General features: G+C 60.1%; 1 protein-coding gene across 1 annotated transcript in view; it reads left to right on the top strand.

The window, feature by feature from the left end:
* Nucleotides 1-13,802, top strand: part of DNAH10 (dynein axonemal heavy chain 10) — a 124,339-nt gene that overhangs the window by 28,085 nt on the left and 82,452 nt on the right. Inside the window, exons 14-24 of the mRNA XM_070066093.2 lie at nucleotides 795-920; nucleotides 2,139-2,314; nucleotides 2,669-2,820; nucleotides 5,023-5,187; nucleotides 5,526-5,733; nucleotides 8,048-8,204; nucleotides 9,154-9,630; nucleotides 9,734-9,892; nucleotides 11,187-11,303; nucleotides 11,387-11,489; nucleotides 12,857-13,035. Of these exons, the coding sequence (XP_069922194.2) occupies nucleotides 795-920; nucleotides 2,139-2,314; nucleotides 2,669-2,820; nucleotides 5,023-5,187; nucleotides 5,526-5,733; nucleotides 8,048-8,204; nucleotides 9,154-9,630; nucleotides 9,734-9,892; nucleotides 11,187-11,303; nucleotides 11,387-11,489; nucleotides 12,857-13,035 (2,019 nt within the window). The remainder of the gene's footprint in view (nucleotides 1-794; nucleotides 921-2,138; nucleotides 2,315-2,668; nucleotides 2,821-5,022; nucleotides 5,188-5,525; nucleotides 5,734-8,047; nucleotides 8,205-9,153; nucleotides 9,631-9,733; nucleotides 9,893-11,186; nucleotides 11,304-11,386; nucleotides 11,490-12,856; nucleotides 13,036-13,802) is intronic.

Genomic DNA, 13,802 nt, shown 5'->3' with positions numbered 1-13,802 from the left:
GGAACCACCCAGCTCTCCCACATGGGTGCAGGGGCCCAAGAAGCTGGATTATCTTCCACTGCCTTCCCAGGCCATTAGCAGGGGGCTGGAGCAGAAGCAGAGCGGCAGGGATTTAACTGGAGCCCACGTGGTGCCGCTGTCGCAGGTGGTGGCTTAACCCACTGTGCTGCAGCGCCAGCCCAGGGCCCATCTGCGAAACTACCTTTGTGGTCTTTCTGTTTGGCATTGTCAGGTAGTGGTGACCTGGGCTTCTCCTTGTACTTGGTCTTCAGCCTCTTTGGAGCCTGCCCCTTGCTTGTGATACTGTTCCTTCCCACAATTTGTATGACCAAGAGCAGGGATTAGAAGACCTTATCCTTAGTGACCCAAATAATAACTATTTTGGGCATTTAGGGAGGGAGGTGGGGAACTGCACCATCTCTGGGCAACTGGTCAACCTCACAGTGTAAGACCCTGGTTTCCCAACAGTCTCTTCATGTGCAAGTGTGGCTGTGGCCTGTGAACCCAGACACTGTGGCATGAAGTGGGGTCTCCCACGTGGGTCCATGTGCTGCTGCTTTTCCAGGCCATAGCAGGGAGCTGGATGGGAAGCGGAGCAGCCAGGATTTGAACCAGTGCCCACGGGGGATGCTGGTGTCACAGGCAGTGGCTTTACCCGCTGCGCCACAGTGCCGGCCCCTCCTCCACGAGCCTTCAGCAGTGCACTTGTATTCATGAGTTTGTGCAGTGCAGGTGGAGAGGCGGGGGACGCTGCCCCGCAGGCTGAGCTGACGGTTGCCTGGAATGGTCGGTAGGTGAAGCAGAAGTACCTGGAGGTGGGGAAGACGATGAAGGACTACGAGGACCGGAAGTACCTGCAGTGGAGGGAGATGACAGAGCAGACGCTGCCCGCGCTCATGAAGAGGAGCCTGCTCACCAAGGTGCCGCCCCCAGGCCTCGGCCCCGGGGCCCCAGCGGCGGGCGGCCCGGCACCTGCATCACTGCCTGTGATGTGGGGAGCTGCCGTGGACGGGTGCTTCCAGGATCAAAGGCCGAGCAGGGCAAGGGTTGGGCGGGGAGAAGAGGGGCTGGGGCAGCGCGTGCATCTGGGGCATGACCAGGGGATTGGAGCTCTCTTTGCCCCTGGCATTAAAAAAAAAGGCACAGTGCCGGCCTGTACCTCCCAGGGGCCTGCATGTACCTCCCAGGGGCCTGCATATACCTCCCAGGGGCCTGCATGTACCTCCCAGGGGCCTGCATGTACCTCCCAGGAGCCTACGTGTACCTCCCAGGGGCCTGCATGTACCTCCCAGGGGCCTGCATGTAGCTCTCAGGGGCCTGCGTGTACCTCCCAGGGGCCTGCATGTACCTCCCAGAGGCCTGCATGTACCTCCCAGGGGCCTGCATGTAACTCACATGGGCCTGCATGTACCTCCCAGGGGCCTGCATGTAGCTCTCAGGGGCCTGCATGTAACTCACATGGGCCTGCATGTACCTCCCAGGGGCCTGCATGTACCTCCCAGGGGCCTGCATGTACCTCCCAGGGGCCTGCATGTACCTCCCAGGGGCCTACGTGTACCTCTCAGGGGCCTGCATGTACCTCCCAGGGGCCTGCATGTACCTCCCAGGGGCCGGCCTGTACCTCCCAGGAGCCTGCATGTAGCTCCCACAGTCCTCTCGTTCTCCTTAAGTCTCCAGTTACCCAGGGTACCAGACGCCAGGTGGCTCCTGTGTAAGGAGCTGTGCTGTGCTGTTCAGGCTGAATGGCAGGAAGGGAGCTCTGTGCCTGTTCCCTACAGACTTAAGTTTTTCTGAGTATTTCTCATGGGTGGTTGAATCCGTGATGTGGACCCCTGGATGGGGAGGCTGACCACGCCCCCGCTGTCAGGAGGAAAGACCTGGGCATGGCAGTTTTGGGTTTTTGGTCCCTGAAATTCTGCCCAAATATGGTGGCTGTTGCCCCATCCCCCACCCGGTCCTGCCAGACCTGCCCGCATCTCCTAGCATCTCCCAGCTTTCCACCGTCAGCGCTGGGGTCCCGTGTGTCCAGGCTCATGCCGGCCGGCTCCTCAGCTGCCTTCACCTCTGCAGAGGTCACGTGGCCCCGGTGGCTTCCGTGCCCCCACCTCATGTGCTGACCTGAACTGTCTGTCCCACAGTCCTCCACCGCCCCGGACGAGGCCTCGGCGGCCCCCGAGAGGGGCACCGTGTTCATCATCAATTTCGCTCCTGCTCTGAAAGAGATCATTCATGAAGCCAAGTACCTGGAGCAGCTGGGGTTCATTGTCCCCGAGCTGGCAAGGAACGTGGCTCTGCAGGAGGACAAATTCCTAAGGTGAGAGGCTGCTCCCATGTCCCCAGGGACCCCGCCCCACCTGGGACCCCGCCCCACCCTGGCCCCGGCTTCCTTCTCTGTGGACTCTGTAATTCAAACCAGCAAGTGTTGAAGGTGTGGACTCACTCATCCACCCAGAAGCCACAATGAGGCGCCTTGTACACTGCCAGTAACAAACAGGAAGTCGCGAGCAGGGTGGTGGCGTCCCCAGTGCCTGTGGCTCTCTTGGTCGGAGCTATAGGTCCCAGGCCCGGTTGCCCTGTGGGTTTGGCTGCTGAGTGTCTGGCGGGCTTCACTGGGAGCCGCTGGGGTGGAGGTGGGTGGTGATGCAGGTGCGCCCTCCTCCCCCCGCAGGTACACTCACGGGATCCAGCAGATGCTGGACCACTACCACGCGCTCATCGGCACGCTGAACGAGGCCGAGACCGTGCTGCTGGACGACCACTCTCAGGAGCTGATCAGGGTGTTCCGGTCCGGGTACAAGCGGCTGAACTGGAACTCGCTCGGTACCGTGACAGACCTCCTCACCCCCCATAGCCTCGGGGGGCACACATTCTTGCAGGCTGTTGTGGAATCATCGTTTACCTGTGTTTACAGATCCGGCTGATACAGCTTTTCAAAAGGATTTATTTATTTTGAAAGGGAGAGATACGAGAGAGAGAGAGAGAGAGAGAGAGAGAGAGAGAGAGAGAGAGATCTTCCATCCACTGGTTCACTCCCCGAATGACTGCAATGGCCAGGCTGAAGCCAGAGCCTAGAGCTCCGCCTGAGTCTCCCACATGGCTGTCAGGGGCTTAAGTACTTAGTACTTAGTCCATCACCTGCTGTATTCTCAGGCATGCTAGCAGGGAGCTGGACTGGGAATAGCAGCTGGGACTCGAGCCGGTGCCCTGACATGGGAGGCTGGCATTGTCAGTAGTGACTTAACCCTCTGTGCCACAAAGCTGGCACCTATTTTCTTACTTAAAAAATTTAAAATTTTAGGGGCTGGCACTGTGGCGCAGTGGTTAACGCCCTGGCCTAAAGCGCCGGCTTCCCATATGGGCGCCGGTTCTAGTCCCAGATGCTCCTCTTCCAATCCAGCTCTTTGTTACAGCCTGGGAAAGCAGTAGAAGATGGCCCAAATCCTTGGGCTCCTGCACCCATGTGGGAGACCCGGAAGAAGCTTCTGGCTCCTGGCTTTGGATTGGCACAGCTCCGGCCATTGCGGCCGTCTGGAGAGTGAACCATCGGATGGAAGACCTCTCTCTCTCTGCTTCTCCTCTCTCTGTATAACTCTTTCAAATCAATAAATCTTTAAAAAAAAAAAGTTTAAAATTTTGAGGCCAGCACTGTGGCTTAGTGGGCTAAGCCTCTGCCTGTGGCACTGGCATCCCATATGGGTGCTGGTTCTTGTCCTGGCTGCCCCTCTTCCAATCCAGCTCTATGTTATGGCCTGGGAAGGCAGTAAAAGCGGAGGATTAGCCTAGTGAGCCACGGCGCCGGCCGGATGGAAGACTTTTGTCTCTCTTTCTCTCTCTGTAATTCTACTTCTCAGATAAATAAAATCTTTTAATAAAAGGTTAAAGATTATATTTAGAGAGCGAATGCTTCCATCTGCTGGTTCACTCCCCAAATGCCCGCAGTAGTCAGGGCCGAGCCAGGCCAGGCCACAACCAGGAGCTCTTATCTGGACTGCTCATGTAGGTGGCAGGAACCCAACTACTTGAACCGTCCCCTGCTGCCTCCCCCAGTCTGCATTAGCAGGAAGCTGGGGTCAGGAGCCAGAGGGGAGTCTCAAACCCAGGCACTCTGACGTCGGGCACAGGTGTCTTAACTGGCATCTTTTTTATTTTAGAAAAAGATATTTTTATTTATTTGAAAGAGTTAGAGAAGAGAGATCTTCCATCTGCTGGCTGATACCCCGGATGGCCACAATGGCCAGGGCTGGGTCAGGCTGAAGCCAGGAGCCAGGAGCTTCATCCGAGTCTCCCACATGGGTGCAGGGGCCCAGACAGTTGGGCCATCCTCTGTTGCTTTTCCCAGGCCGTCAGCAGGGAGCTGGGTGGGAAGTGGAGCAGCCGGGACAGGAACCGGTGCCCGTATGAGATGCTGGTGCCACAGGCGCCGCCTTTACCCAGCCCCTTGCCTGCCATCGGAACTGCTGCGTTTTCCGTGGGATCGTTGGCACTGCTGCTGCCGAACTCTCAGAGTTCCTCGCACATCCCCTCTCCCGGGCCCCGGCTGGGGAAGCGGCTGGTGGACGTCTCCTGCCGCCCGTGCCGCATCTCTGTCCACTGGGCAGGGCCTCCTGCTGGGCACACGTTTTGGCTCGTGGTGAGGTCCTGTCCCCCCTGGATTCCCATTTTGGTGTCAAGCTGAGCAGTATTGCCTACACCTACCTCTCAGACTCCCCCTCCCCCCGGAAAATGCCAGTTTCATGTTTTCCAGTTTAGTCTGCGGTCAGTTTTGAGATTTTTGGACAAAGTGCGAGACTGGTGGCCATTCCTCGCTGTGGGGGTGTCGTCCCCAGGCTTGCTGTCTCCCTGGCAGGCCGCGGGCCGTGTAGATGGAGCACCCGGAGTGTTACCCCGCACACCGCCACCATGCCTGTGGCACAGTTGGAAGCAGCTCGACAGGGGCTTGACTGGGGCCCAAGGCTCCTGCGGGGCTGTGGGCAGCGCCGGGGAGACGCAGCGGAAGCCCGGCCCCTGCCTGTGTCCCTGCAGGAATCGCCGACTACATCACCCGGTGCCGCCAGGCCATCGGGAAGTTCGAGTCCCTCGTGCACCAGATCCACAAGAACGCGGACGACATCTCCTCCAGGCTCACGCTCATCGAGTCCATCAATCTTTTCAAGTACCCGGTGCCCAAGGGCGAGGAGGACATCCCAGGTGGGTGTGGCTGCCCGGGCCTGCGTGGGGAGAAGGCAGGCGTCCTCCTGGCTGCCACGGTGCCGCTGTCCTATCCCACGCCCGAGGGTCAGAAAGAGTTCTTCTGTGTGGTGGTCGTGTTGTGGGTACCCAGGCAGTCACACGGGTTTCCTGAAGCAGCGAGGCGTGGTCGAGAGGCAAAGCTGCCCAGGATCCGAGGCCACCGTCCGTGCGTGGAATACCTGGGCGGGCATCCCTGTGCACACGCCAGGCCCTGACCACTGGGGTGGGGGTGGGCTCGTCCTCTGCTTTCGGGGTCAAGGTCGGGGGCTGATGTCTGGACGTGACCTTCTCCGCAGGTGTGAAGGAGTTCTTTGAGCACATCGAGCGGGAGCGGGCCAAGGACGTGGAGCACATGGTGAGGTGGTACCTGGCCATCGGGCCGCTGCTGACCAAGGTCGAGGGGCTGGTGGTCCACACCAACACAGGCAAGGCCCCCAAGCTGGCCGCCTACTACGAGTACTGGGAGAGCAAGATCTACGAGGCGCTCACGAAGCTCGTGCTCAGGTGGGGCCCTCTGCCCGCCGTGTCCTGGCCGCCGGCCTTGGGCGCACGCTCTCGGGAGGCCCTGGGGTCCCCGGACACGGCCACCAGGGAGCTCGGCCCCACCTCTACCTCGGCCGTCTGGAAGCCGCGTGTGTCTGTGCTCGCCTGGTGGTGGGGAGTTGCTGTCACTCGGTATTTGCCGGAGCCCCAGAGGGCACCACGCTCACACCGCCTGAGTGGCCCTGCCCCCTTCCTGCTGGTCTGGAGCGACCCCTGGAGAGCGTGCTCGTCACGTGTGTGTCGTGTGCCAGCTTCACACCAGGCAGCCCGCGTGCCCCCCTCCCGGCCTGGAAGACCAGCGGCTGGGCCGAGCAGCCGGACTTGGTCACAGCGGTGGCCCCTGAGCTGTGCCGGGGCACAGGCTGGCAGCTTAGGGGTGACCTGAGAAATCAGCCTTTGAAATCCATCACCACGGCGCTTTTTTTTTTTTAAGATTTTTTTTTTTTTATTTGAAAGGCAGAGTTATAGAGAGGCAGAGAGAGAGAAAGAGAGAGGGGTCTTCCATCTGCTGGTTTACTCCCCAGATAGCTGCAACAGCTGGAGCTGGGCTGATCTGAAGCCAGGAGCCAGGAGTTTCTTCCAGGTCTCCCATATGGGTGCAGGGGCCCAAGCACTTGGGGCCATCTTCTACTGCTTAATCAGGCCATAGCAGGGAGCTGGATCAGAAAAGGAGCAGCTGGGATTAGAACTGGCGCCCATATGGGATGCCGGCACTGCAGGTGGCGGCTTTACCTGCTATGCCACAGTGCCGGCCCCCACCACTGCTCTTATGCTCAGAGCATCCAGGGTGGCCTTCATGTCACCACCCAGGGACTTCTCCCGTGGCTTCAGCCTCCTGAGAAAGTATTTTTCTTTAGTTCTCTCTCATTTTTGAGAGCGACGGGAATTGGGAGTGTTTCCAGTGGGGGGGTGTGGGGTGGGATCACAGGTTTCAGGCAAGTCCCTCTGGCTGTGCTGGGGGTCACGGGGTCGGGGCAGGGGAAGGGGCAGCAGGTCTGGGGGTCATGGGGTCGGGGCGGGGGAAGGGGGCAGCAGGTCTGGGGGTCACGGGGTCGGGGCAGGGGAAGGGGCAGCAGGTCTGGGGGTCACGGGGTCAGGATGGGGAAGGGGCAGCAGGTCTGGGGGTCACGGGGTCGGGACGGGGGAAGGGGCAGCAGGTCTGGGGGTCACGGGGTCAGGATGGGGAAGGGGCAGCAGGTCTGGGGGTCACGGGGTCGGGGCAGGGGAAGGGGGCAGCAGGTCTGGGGGTCACGGGGTCGGGGCAGGGGAAGGGGCAGCAGGTCTGGGGGTCACAGGGTCAGGGCGGGGGAAGGGGCAGCAGGTCTGGGGGTCACGGGGTCGGGGCAGGAAAGGGGGCAGCAGGTCTGGGGGTCACGGGGTCAGGGCAGGGAAGGGGGCAGCAGGTCTGGGGGTCACGGGGTTGGGGCGGGAAAGGGGGCAGCAGGTCTGGGGGTCACGGGGTCGGGACGGGGAAGGGGGGGCAGCAGGTCTGGGGGTCACAGGGTCAGGACGGGAAAGAGGGCAGCAGGTCTGGGGGTCACAGGGTCGGGACGGGGAAGGGGGGGCAGCAGGTCTGGGGGTCACAGGGTCAGGACGGGAAAGAGGGCAGCAGGTCTGGGGGTCGTGGGGTCGGGGCAGGGGAAGGGGCAGCAGGTCTGGGGGTCACGGGGTCAGGACGGGGAAGGGGGCAGCAGGTCTGGGGGTCATGGGGTCGGGGCAGGGGAAGGGGGCAGCAGGTCTGGGGGTCACGGGGTCAGGACGGGGAAGGGGGGGGCAGCATGTCTGGGGGTCATGGGGTCGGGGCGGGGAAGGGGGCAGAAGATCTGGGGGTCACGGGGTCAGGACGGGGAAGGGGCAGCAGGTCTGGGGGTCACGGGGTCGGGACGGGGAAGGGGGCAGCAGGTCTGGGGGTCACGGGGTCGGGGCAGGGAAGGGGGCAGCAGGTCTGGGGGTCACGGGGTCGGGGCTCCAGCCAGGGAGGACAGAGCGGCTGACAGGACGAGTGTTTGTCCTCCCGAGCCAGAGTTGAGCGGCTTTTGGGTCATCGTTTTTACTCATTCCCCAGCCGATAGGTGGTCGAGGTCCCCAGAGTGGAAATGCACTGCTTGACTAAGTTTGGGACACACACCCCGGAGCACATGGCCCCGTGCGTTGGATACCGCCGCCTCTGGCTGGCAGCCTTCCACCTGCGGCCGCGGCACTGCCCCACGTTGGGGTCTGCCGCAGGTCCTCCGGCTCCCGCGAGGTCCAGGTCGTTCTTGTCTGCCTCCCCCAGGAATCTGCAGTCCTTCAATTCTCTGATCCTTGGGAATGTCCCCCTGTTCCAAACGGAGACCATCCTGACCGCCCCCGAGATCATCCTGCACCCCAATGCCAACGAGATCGACAAGATGTGTGTGCACTGCGTGCGGAGCTGCATGGAGATGACCAAGGTGGGGGCGCTGCTCCTCGGGGCGGGGGCCCGGGGCCGCCGGGTCCTGTGTCTGCCCGCTGCCCCCTGCACGGGTCTGAAACCACGAGCGGCCCAAAGCTTGACCCGGCCCCTTTCCGTCGGCCTCTGCTTGATCGTGACCAGTCCCGTGGCTTCTGAAGAAAAAATTTTTATTTTGCTTATCTAAAAGGTAGAGGGACAGAGGGAGATGAGGGAGAGAGAGAGACATGCACACGGAATCGCTGGCTCACTCCCCGAATAGCTGCCACAGCCAGGAGCCTCCCACGTGGGTGCTGGGGCCCAAGCACTCGGGCTGTCCTCCCCCACTTTCCCAGGTGCCTTAGCAGGGGGCTGGATTGGAAGCGGAGCGGCTGGGACTGGAACCCGACATCCGATACAGGGTGCTGGTGTTGCAGGTGGTGGCTTGCCCTGCTGTGCCACCGTGCCGGCCCCTCCTGTGGCTTTTTATCACAGGGACGACCCCAGCTCTGAGCTGTCTGTCACTCACGTTTTTCTACACCTCTGCCAACTTGCTGTCTCCCCTGGGACGTTGGACTCGGCAGGTCCAAGATGGAATCCTTCACGTCCTGCCTTGCGACCTGGTCCTGCCCTTCGGGGCGCCTGGGCTCTCAGTTCTCAGCGTGGCAGGCTGGCTCCAGTGCCTGCACTTGGTGGTTGCAGGATTTCAAGAGAGGGTGACAGCTGCAGGCCTTCTCGGGCCAGGGGCTCAGCACTTGCTTCCTGCCACATTGGTCAGGTCCAGTCCCGAGGCCAGCTTGGGCCGGGGAGTAAAAGTCCGTCTGTTGACGGGGGGGACCAAGGACTGGGGTCAGCTTTGCAGTCCGGCACGATGTCTTAGCAATTCAGCGATTTTCCAGCACTCGGGAGACTTAGCGATTGAGTGACAGAGGGGTGGACGCAGGCCCCCCACCCCGTCTTTGCTTTTCCAGCATTTTGTGCGATGGATGAACGGCAGCTGCATCGAGTGCCTTCCGCAGAAGGGCGAGGAGGAAGAAGTGGTCGTCATAAGCTTCTACAGCGATGTCTCCCAGAACCCGCAGATAATCGAGCAGGCGGTCATGATCCCCCAGAACGTGCACAGGCTCCTGGTCAACCTCATGAAGTACCTGCAGAAGTGGAAGCGGTACCGGCCGCTCTGGAAGCTGGACAAGGCCATCGTGATGGAGAAGTTTGCGGCCAGGAAGCCAGCCTGCGTGCTGTACGACGAGAAGCTGCAGTTCTACTCCAAGATCGCCTCCGAGGTCATGCGCCACCCCCTGACCAAGGACGAGCACTGCGTCAGGCTGCAGCTGGGGCCCCTGGCCAGCACCGTGCAGGAGAACGCCAAGTCCTGGGTCATCTCCCTCGGCCGGCTCCTCAACGACTCGGCCCGAGAGGAGCTGCACAGCCTGCACGAGGAGATGGAGGTACCCGGGCGCCGGGCGCGGCAGCACCGGGGCGTCTGGCCGAGGAGGCGGCCTGGCTGAGTTTTCTCTGTCCCTTTTGTGTCCTTTGAACTTCGCCTTCCAGCACTTGGCCAAAAACCTGAAGAAGAGCCCCAACACTCTGGAAGACCTCAAGTTTGTGCTCGCCACAATTGCCGAAATCAGAAGCAAGTCCTTGGTCATGGAGCTGAGATACAGGGACGTGCAGGAGCGGTACCGGACCATGGCCATGTACAACATCCTGGTGAGTCGGCGCCAGGGCGTGGGCGGCCAAGGCCCCCACTGGGGGCGCTGCTCAGGCGTGCGGCCGCCTGTAACAGGACATGCGTGTGTGGCGACCCCGCAGTCACAGTGACAAGAGCTCAGGTTGCTTCCCGATGTGCGTGTTTGAGTGGTATTTTTGTAGAGCAGTCGGTACCTGCACAAATTCTACTTCCCCTTTTCTTTCCCTCCTCCTCCTCCTCCTCCAGTCTTGTCTTCCCTTCTTCCTCCTCCTCTTCTCCAACCTCTTGTTCTTTTTTTTTTTTTTAATGAAAGATTTATTTACTTATTGGAAGGCAGAGTTGTAGACAGAGGAGAGAGACGCGAGATGACAAAGGAAACTGGCAGATGATCCAGCCGGCCCGTCCTTGTTTTTATTGACATGGATTGCAAGGAGCTCAGAGTCCACAGCTGGGTTTGGGGTGGGGGTGGGGTTTTGTATCCTGCACGGTTGTCTGATGGGAGGTCTTCAGCTTTCAAGCCAGGCCGCTGCTCCCTCACCACGAGGCCTCTAGGGGTGCTGGAGTTTGAAGCAGCTCAGCAACTTGAGTGCTGACACGTAAATTCTATGCAGCTCTAGATTGATAGTCTTTGTTTCTCCTTGGTCAATGAGAGAGAGAGAGAGAGAGGGAGGGAGAGAGGAGAGAGAGATCATCCATATGCCGGTTCACTTCCCCAATGCCTACAATAGCCAGGTCTGGGCCAGGCTGAAACCAGGAGCCGGGAACTCCATCCTGGTTGCCCACGTGGGCCGCAGGGCCCCAAGCACTTGGGCGTCTTCCACGGCCGTCCTGGTGTGTGTTAGAAAGAAAAAATAACTGTGCTCCATCCGGGTGTCCCACATGGGTGGCAGGGGCCCAAGTGCTCGAGCCGTCTTCCGTTGCTTTTCCAGGCACATTGGCAAGAAACCGGATCAGAAGTGGAGTAGCCGGGGGCTTGAACAGGTGCCTCGCTGCACCACAGCGCCAGCCTGCAAAACTGACCTATTCTAATCCGATTAAGTTGATCTGAAGCTGGGCTTCGGTTTAAGCAGGGCTTTCTGGGTCATCTCTTTATCTCTAAAATTCATTTTATAAAAAAATTAAAACTTTTTATTATTTTAATTATAAAATGCAATATTAACATTTCAGGTAGCTTTTTTTTCTTTAAGTGGGTTCGAACGACCTAGGCTGTGTTGTGGAAGGCAAAGTCCTTCAGACGCAGGGCAGAACGCTGACCAGAAGCGTCGTTTCTGGGCTGGTGGTGACGGGTTGTTCGCTCTACCGTTTGGAACCTAGCCGACCGAGGCAGAGCGGGAGCTCGTGGAGAGGCTGGAGAGCACGTGGCTGAATCTGTTCACCGATTCCGAGAACGTGGAGCACGCGCTTGGGGGCATAAAGAGAACCTTCACGGAGGTACCTTCCCCGCGTAGCCCCTGGGCGGGCCGAGCGTGGCTGAGCCGTGCGTGGCTGGGCCGACACCCCCGTGTCGTTGTCAGATTACTCGCGGCGAAATCATGAACTACAGACACCAGATAGAGCAGTTTGCCAAGAGTTTTTACAGCGAAGGCCCCGGGTCTGTTGGTGAGGACCTTGATAAAGGTAGGAATGGCACCGTCGATTTTATGGGGCTGTTGGATGATGTATGTTCTTTTTTTTTTCTTTTCAAGATTTATTTTATTTATATGAAAGGCAGAGTTACAGGGTGGGGCAGGAGAGAGAGAGAAGGGTGTCGCTCTTTAATCTGCCGGTCCACTCCGCAGATGGCCACAATGGCCAGGGCTGGGCCAGGCTGAAGCCAGGAGCCTGGAACTCGGTTTGGGTCTCCCATGTGGGTGCAGGGGCCCAGGTACTCGGCCCTGCTTCCGATGCTTTCCCAGGCACATCTGCAGGGATCTGGATGAGAAGTGGAGCAGCCAGGACTCAAGTCGGTACCCACATGGGATGCGGGCGGCACAGGCGGTGTCTTAACCCACTGCGCCCTGTCCTGGCCCCAGACAAGGTTTCGCTGCAGGGGTTTATGGGAAGTGGCCATTGAGACATGGCTTAAGTGTCTTTCTTCCTTAACTGCTGTTTCCGTGGACGATTTTGGAGGTTGCATCTGTGGACCTGCTGTGTGGAGGCACTGAGACAGGTGCGGTGGGCGGGGCTGCTCAGAGGTCCACCCCTGTCCCCGTCCTGCTTCCTGCCCACCTCACTCCGCACACACTCACGTTCATTCCTGGGCTTGGACCCTGGCCACTTCCTGTTTGCCCTGCCCTTCAAATAACAGAAGAAAAGGGTGACAAGAAAAACACTGAGAATCTTCTAGACAAAGCTCCGCAAATACCACGAGACTGGAGCAAGTTCAAGGCTGCCAGGGACACGGAAGAAACGGGCGGGGTGGGGGCGGGTGTTTGGTGCCTGAGACCCAGATTGAGTTCTGGGCTCCCGGCTTCAGCCTGGTGCAGCCCTGGCTGTCGGGGTCATTTAGGGAGTGAACCAGTGGGAGGGAAATCTCTTTGTCTACGTGTGTGTCTGTCTGCCTTTCTCTGTGCCTTTCAAGTAAAAAAAAAGGGGGGGGGACCAATTGCGTCCCTTTAGGGATACTGCAAAGGAAGGCATTTGGGTGGCGACTGTGGGCGGGGATGGCGTGAGGGGGTGGCCGTGGGGACTGGGAGCAGCAGTGTGCATGGGACATCGTCGCTGCCCTGGAGGTCTCCAGGGGCAGCAAGGCTGGGGACGCAGACCACCGCGAGGGCCAGAGCGCGTCCCCTTAACGTAAGCTCCGTTCTCGACCGCTCTGGGGGTGAGAATCGACAGGCCCTCCCCTGCCAGCTGCAGGTGCGATCGGTGCTTTGGCTTTGGCTGCGATGCAGTCAGTGCTTCTGCGTGTGGCTGCAGGGACAGTGCACGCGCACCGCTGGTCCTCTGTCCCCCAGCCTTGTAGGCCTTCAGGTCTGGTGAGTCACCGTCCCTGTGTTCTCCAGGAGTGGAGCTCCTGGGCAGCTTCGAGAGAGAGCTGGCCAAGCACGAGAGGAGCCGCCAGCAGCTGGCCAACGCGGAGAAGCTGTTCGACCTCCCCATCACCATGTACCCGGAGCTGCTCAAGGTGCAGAAGGAGATGAGCGGCCTGCGGATGATTTACGACCTCTACGAGTCCCTGAAGGTGAATGCGGGAGCAGCAGGCAGCCTTGAAGGGCTGGGGGCGGGCTGCAGTTGTTGCTGGTGGGCCTCAGGCTCCCCCCCCCACCCGGGGTGTTGGAAAGTTCTGGAGCTAGGGAGTGGTGACAGCTGCCCAGCACCGAAAAGTGCCGGACGGCAAGGAATTGCCCGTCTCAAGACGGTGAAGGGTTAATCCTGTGTGGCACGCGTGCAGTCCCCACAACTGGGCAAATAAGGTGTGTGAACCGGGAACAGCGTGGCGTCTAGGGCTCTCTTTAGTTCTGTGTTCCCGGTGCTAATTCCCACCGCTCATTCATTCATTCATTCATTCACTGGGAGAGTGACTTAGTGCGTTGCAGGCCCCTGCCATGCTGGCCAGAGCTGGGGTGGGGGTGGGGGGCACTGAGCCTGCGCTTGCCTCTGTCCTCCCCCCACCAGCGTCTGTGAAGAGCCAGGGACTGTGTCACTCGGGGGGTGGAGGTAGGAGGCTGTAGGGGACGGGGAGGGGGCTGTTCCATTCTTCCGCCAGCAGCCGTGCCCGGATCCCTCCCACCCGCCCACGGCACTCAGACCCCAGCATGGGTTTCAGAGACTGGAGCACCTGTGCTCACTCGTCTGCGGCTCAGAGAGAGGTCTGCCCAGGGCTCCAGGTGTAGAAGTGACCGCCAGTCACCAGTGTGCAGCCATCTCCTGGGGCTGCCCCCATACATTGCCACGTGGGTGGAGCGCCCCCCCCCCCGGCGCGCGGGCATGGTTGGTGGCCGGGTCAGC

Source organism: Oryctolagus cuniculus, chromosome 21 (assembly GCF_051225735.1).
Source record: "Oryctolagus cuniculus isolate XC-2025 breed Fujian yellow rabbit chromosome 21, ASM5122573v1, whole genome shotgun sequence".
Lineage (NCBI taxonomy): Eukaryota > Metazoa > Chordata > Mammalia > Lagomorpha > Leporidae > Oryctolagus > Oryctolagus cuniculus.
Note: the sequence above shows the minus strand (reverse complement) of the source record. Positions and strands in the feature narration are given on the sequence as shown.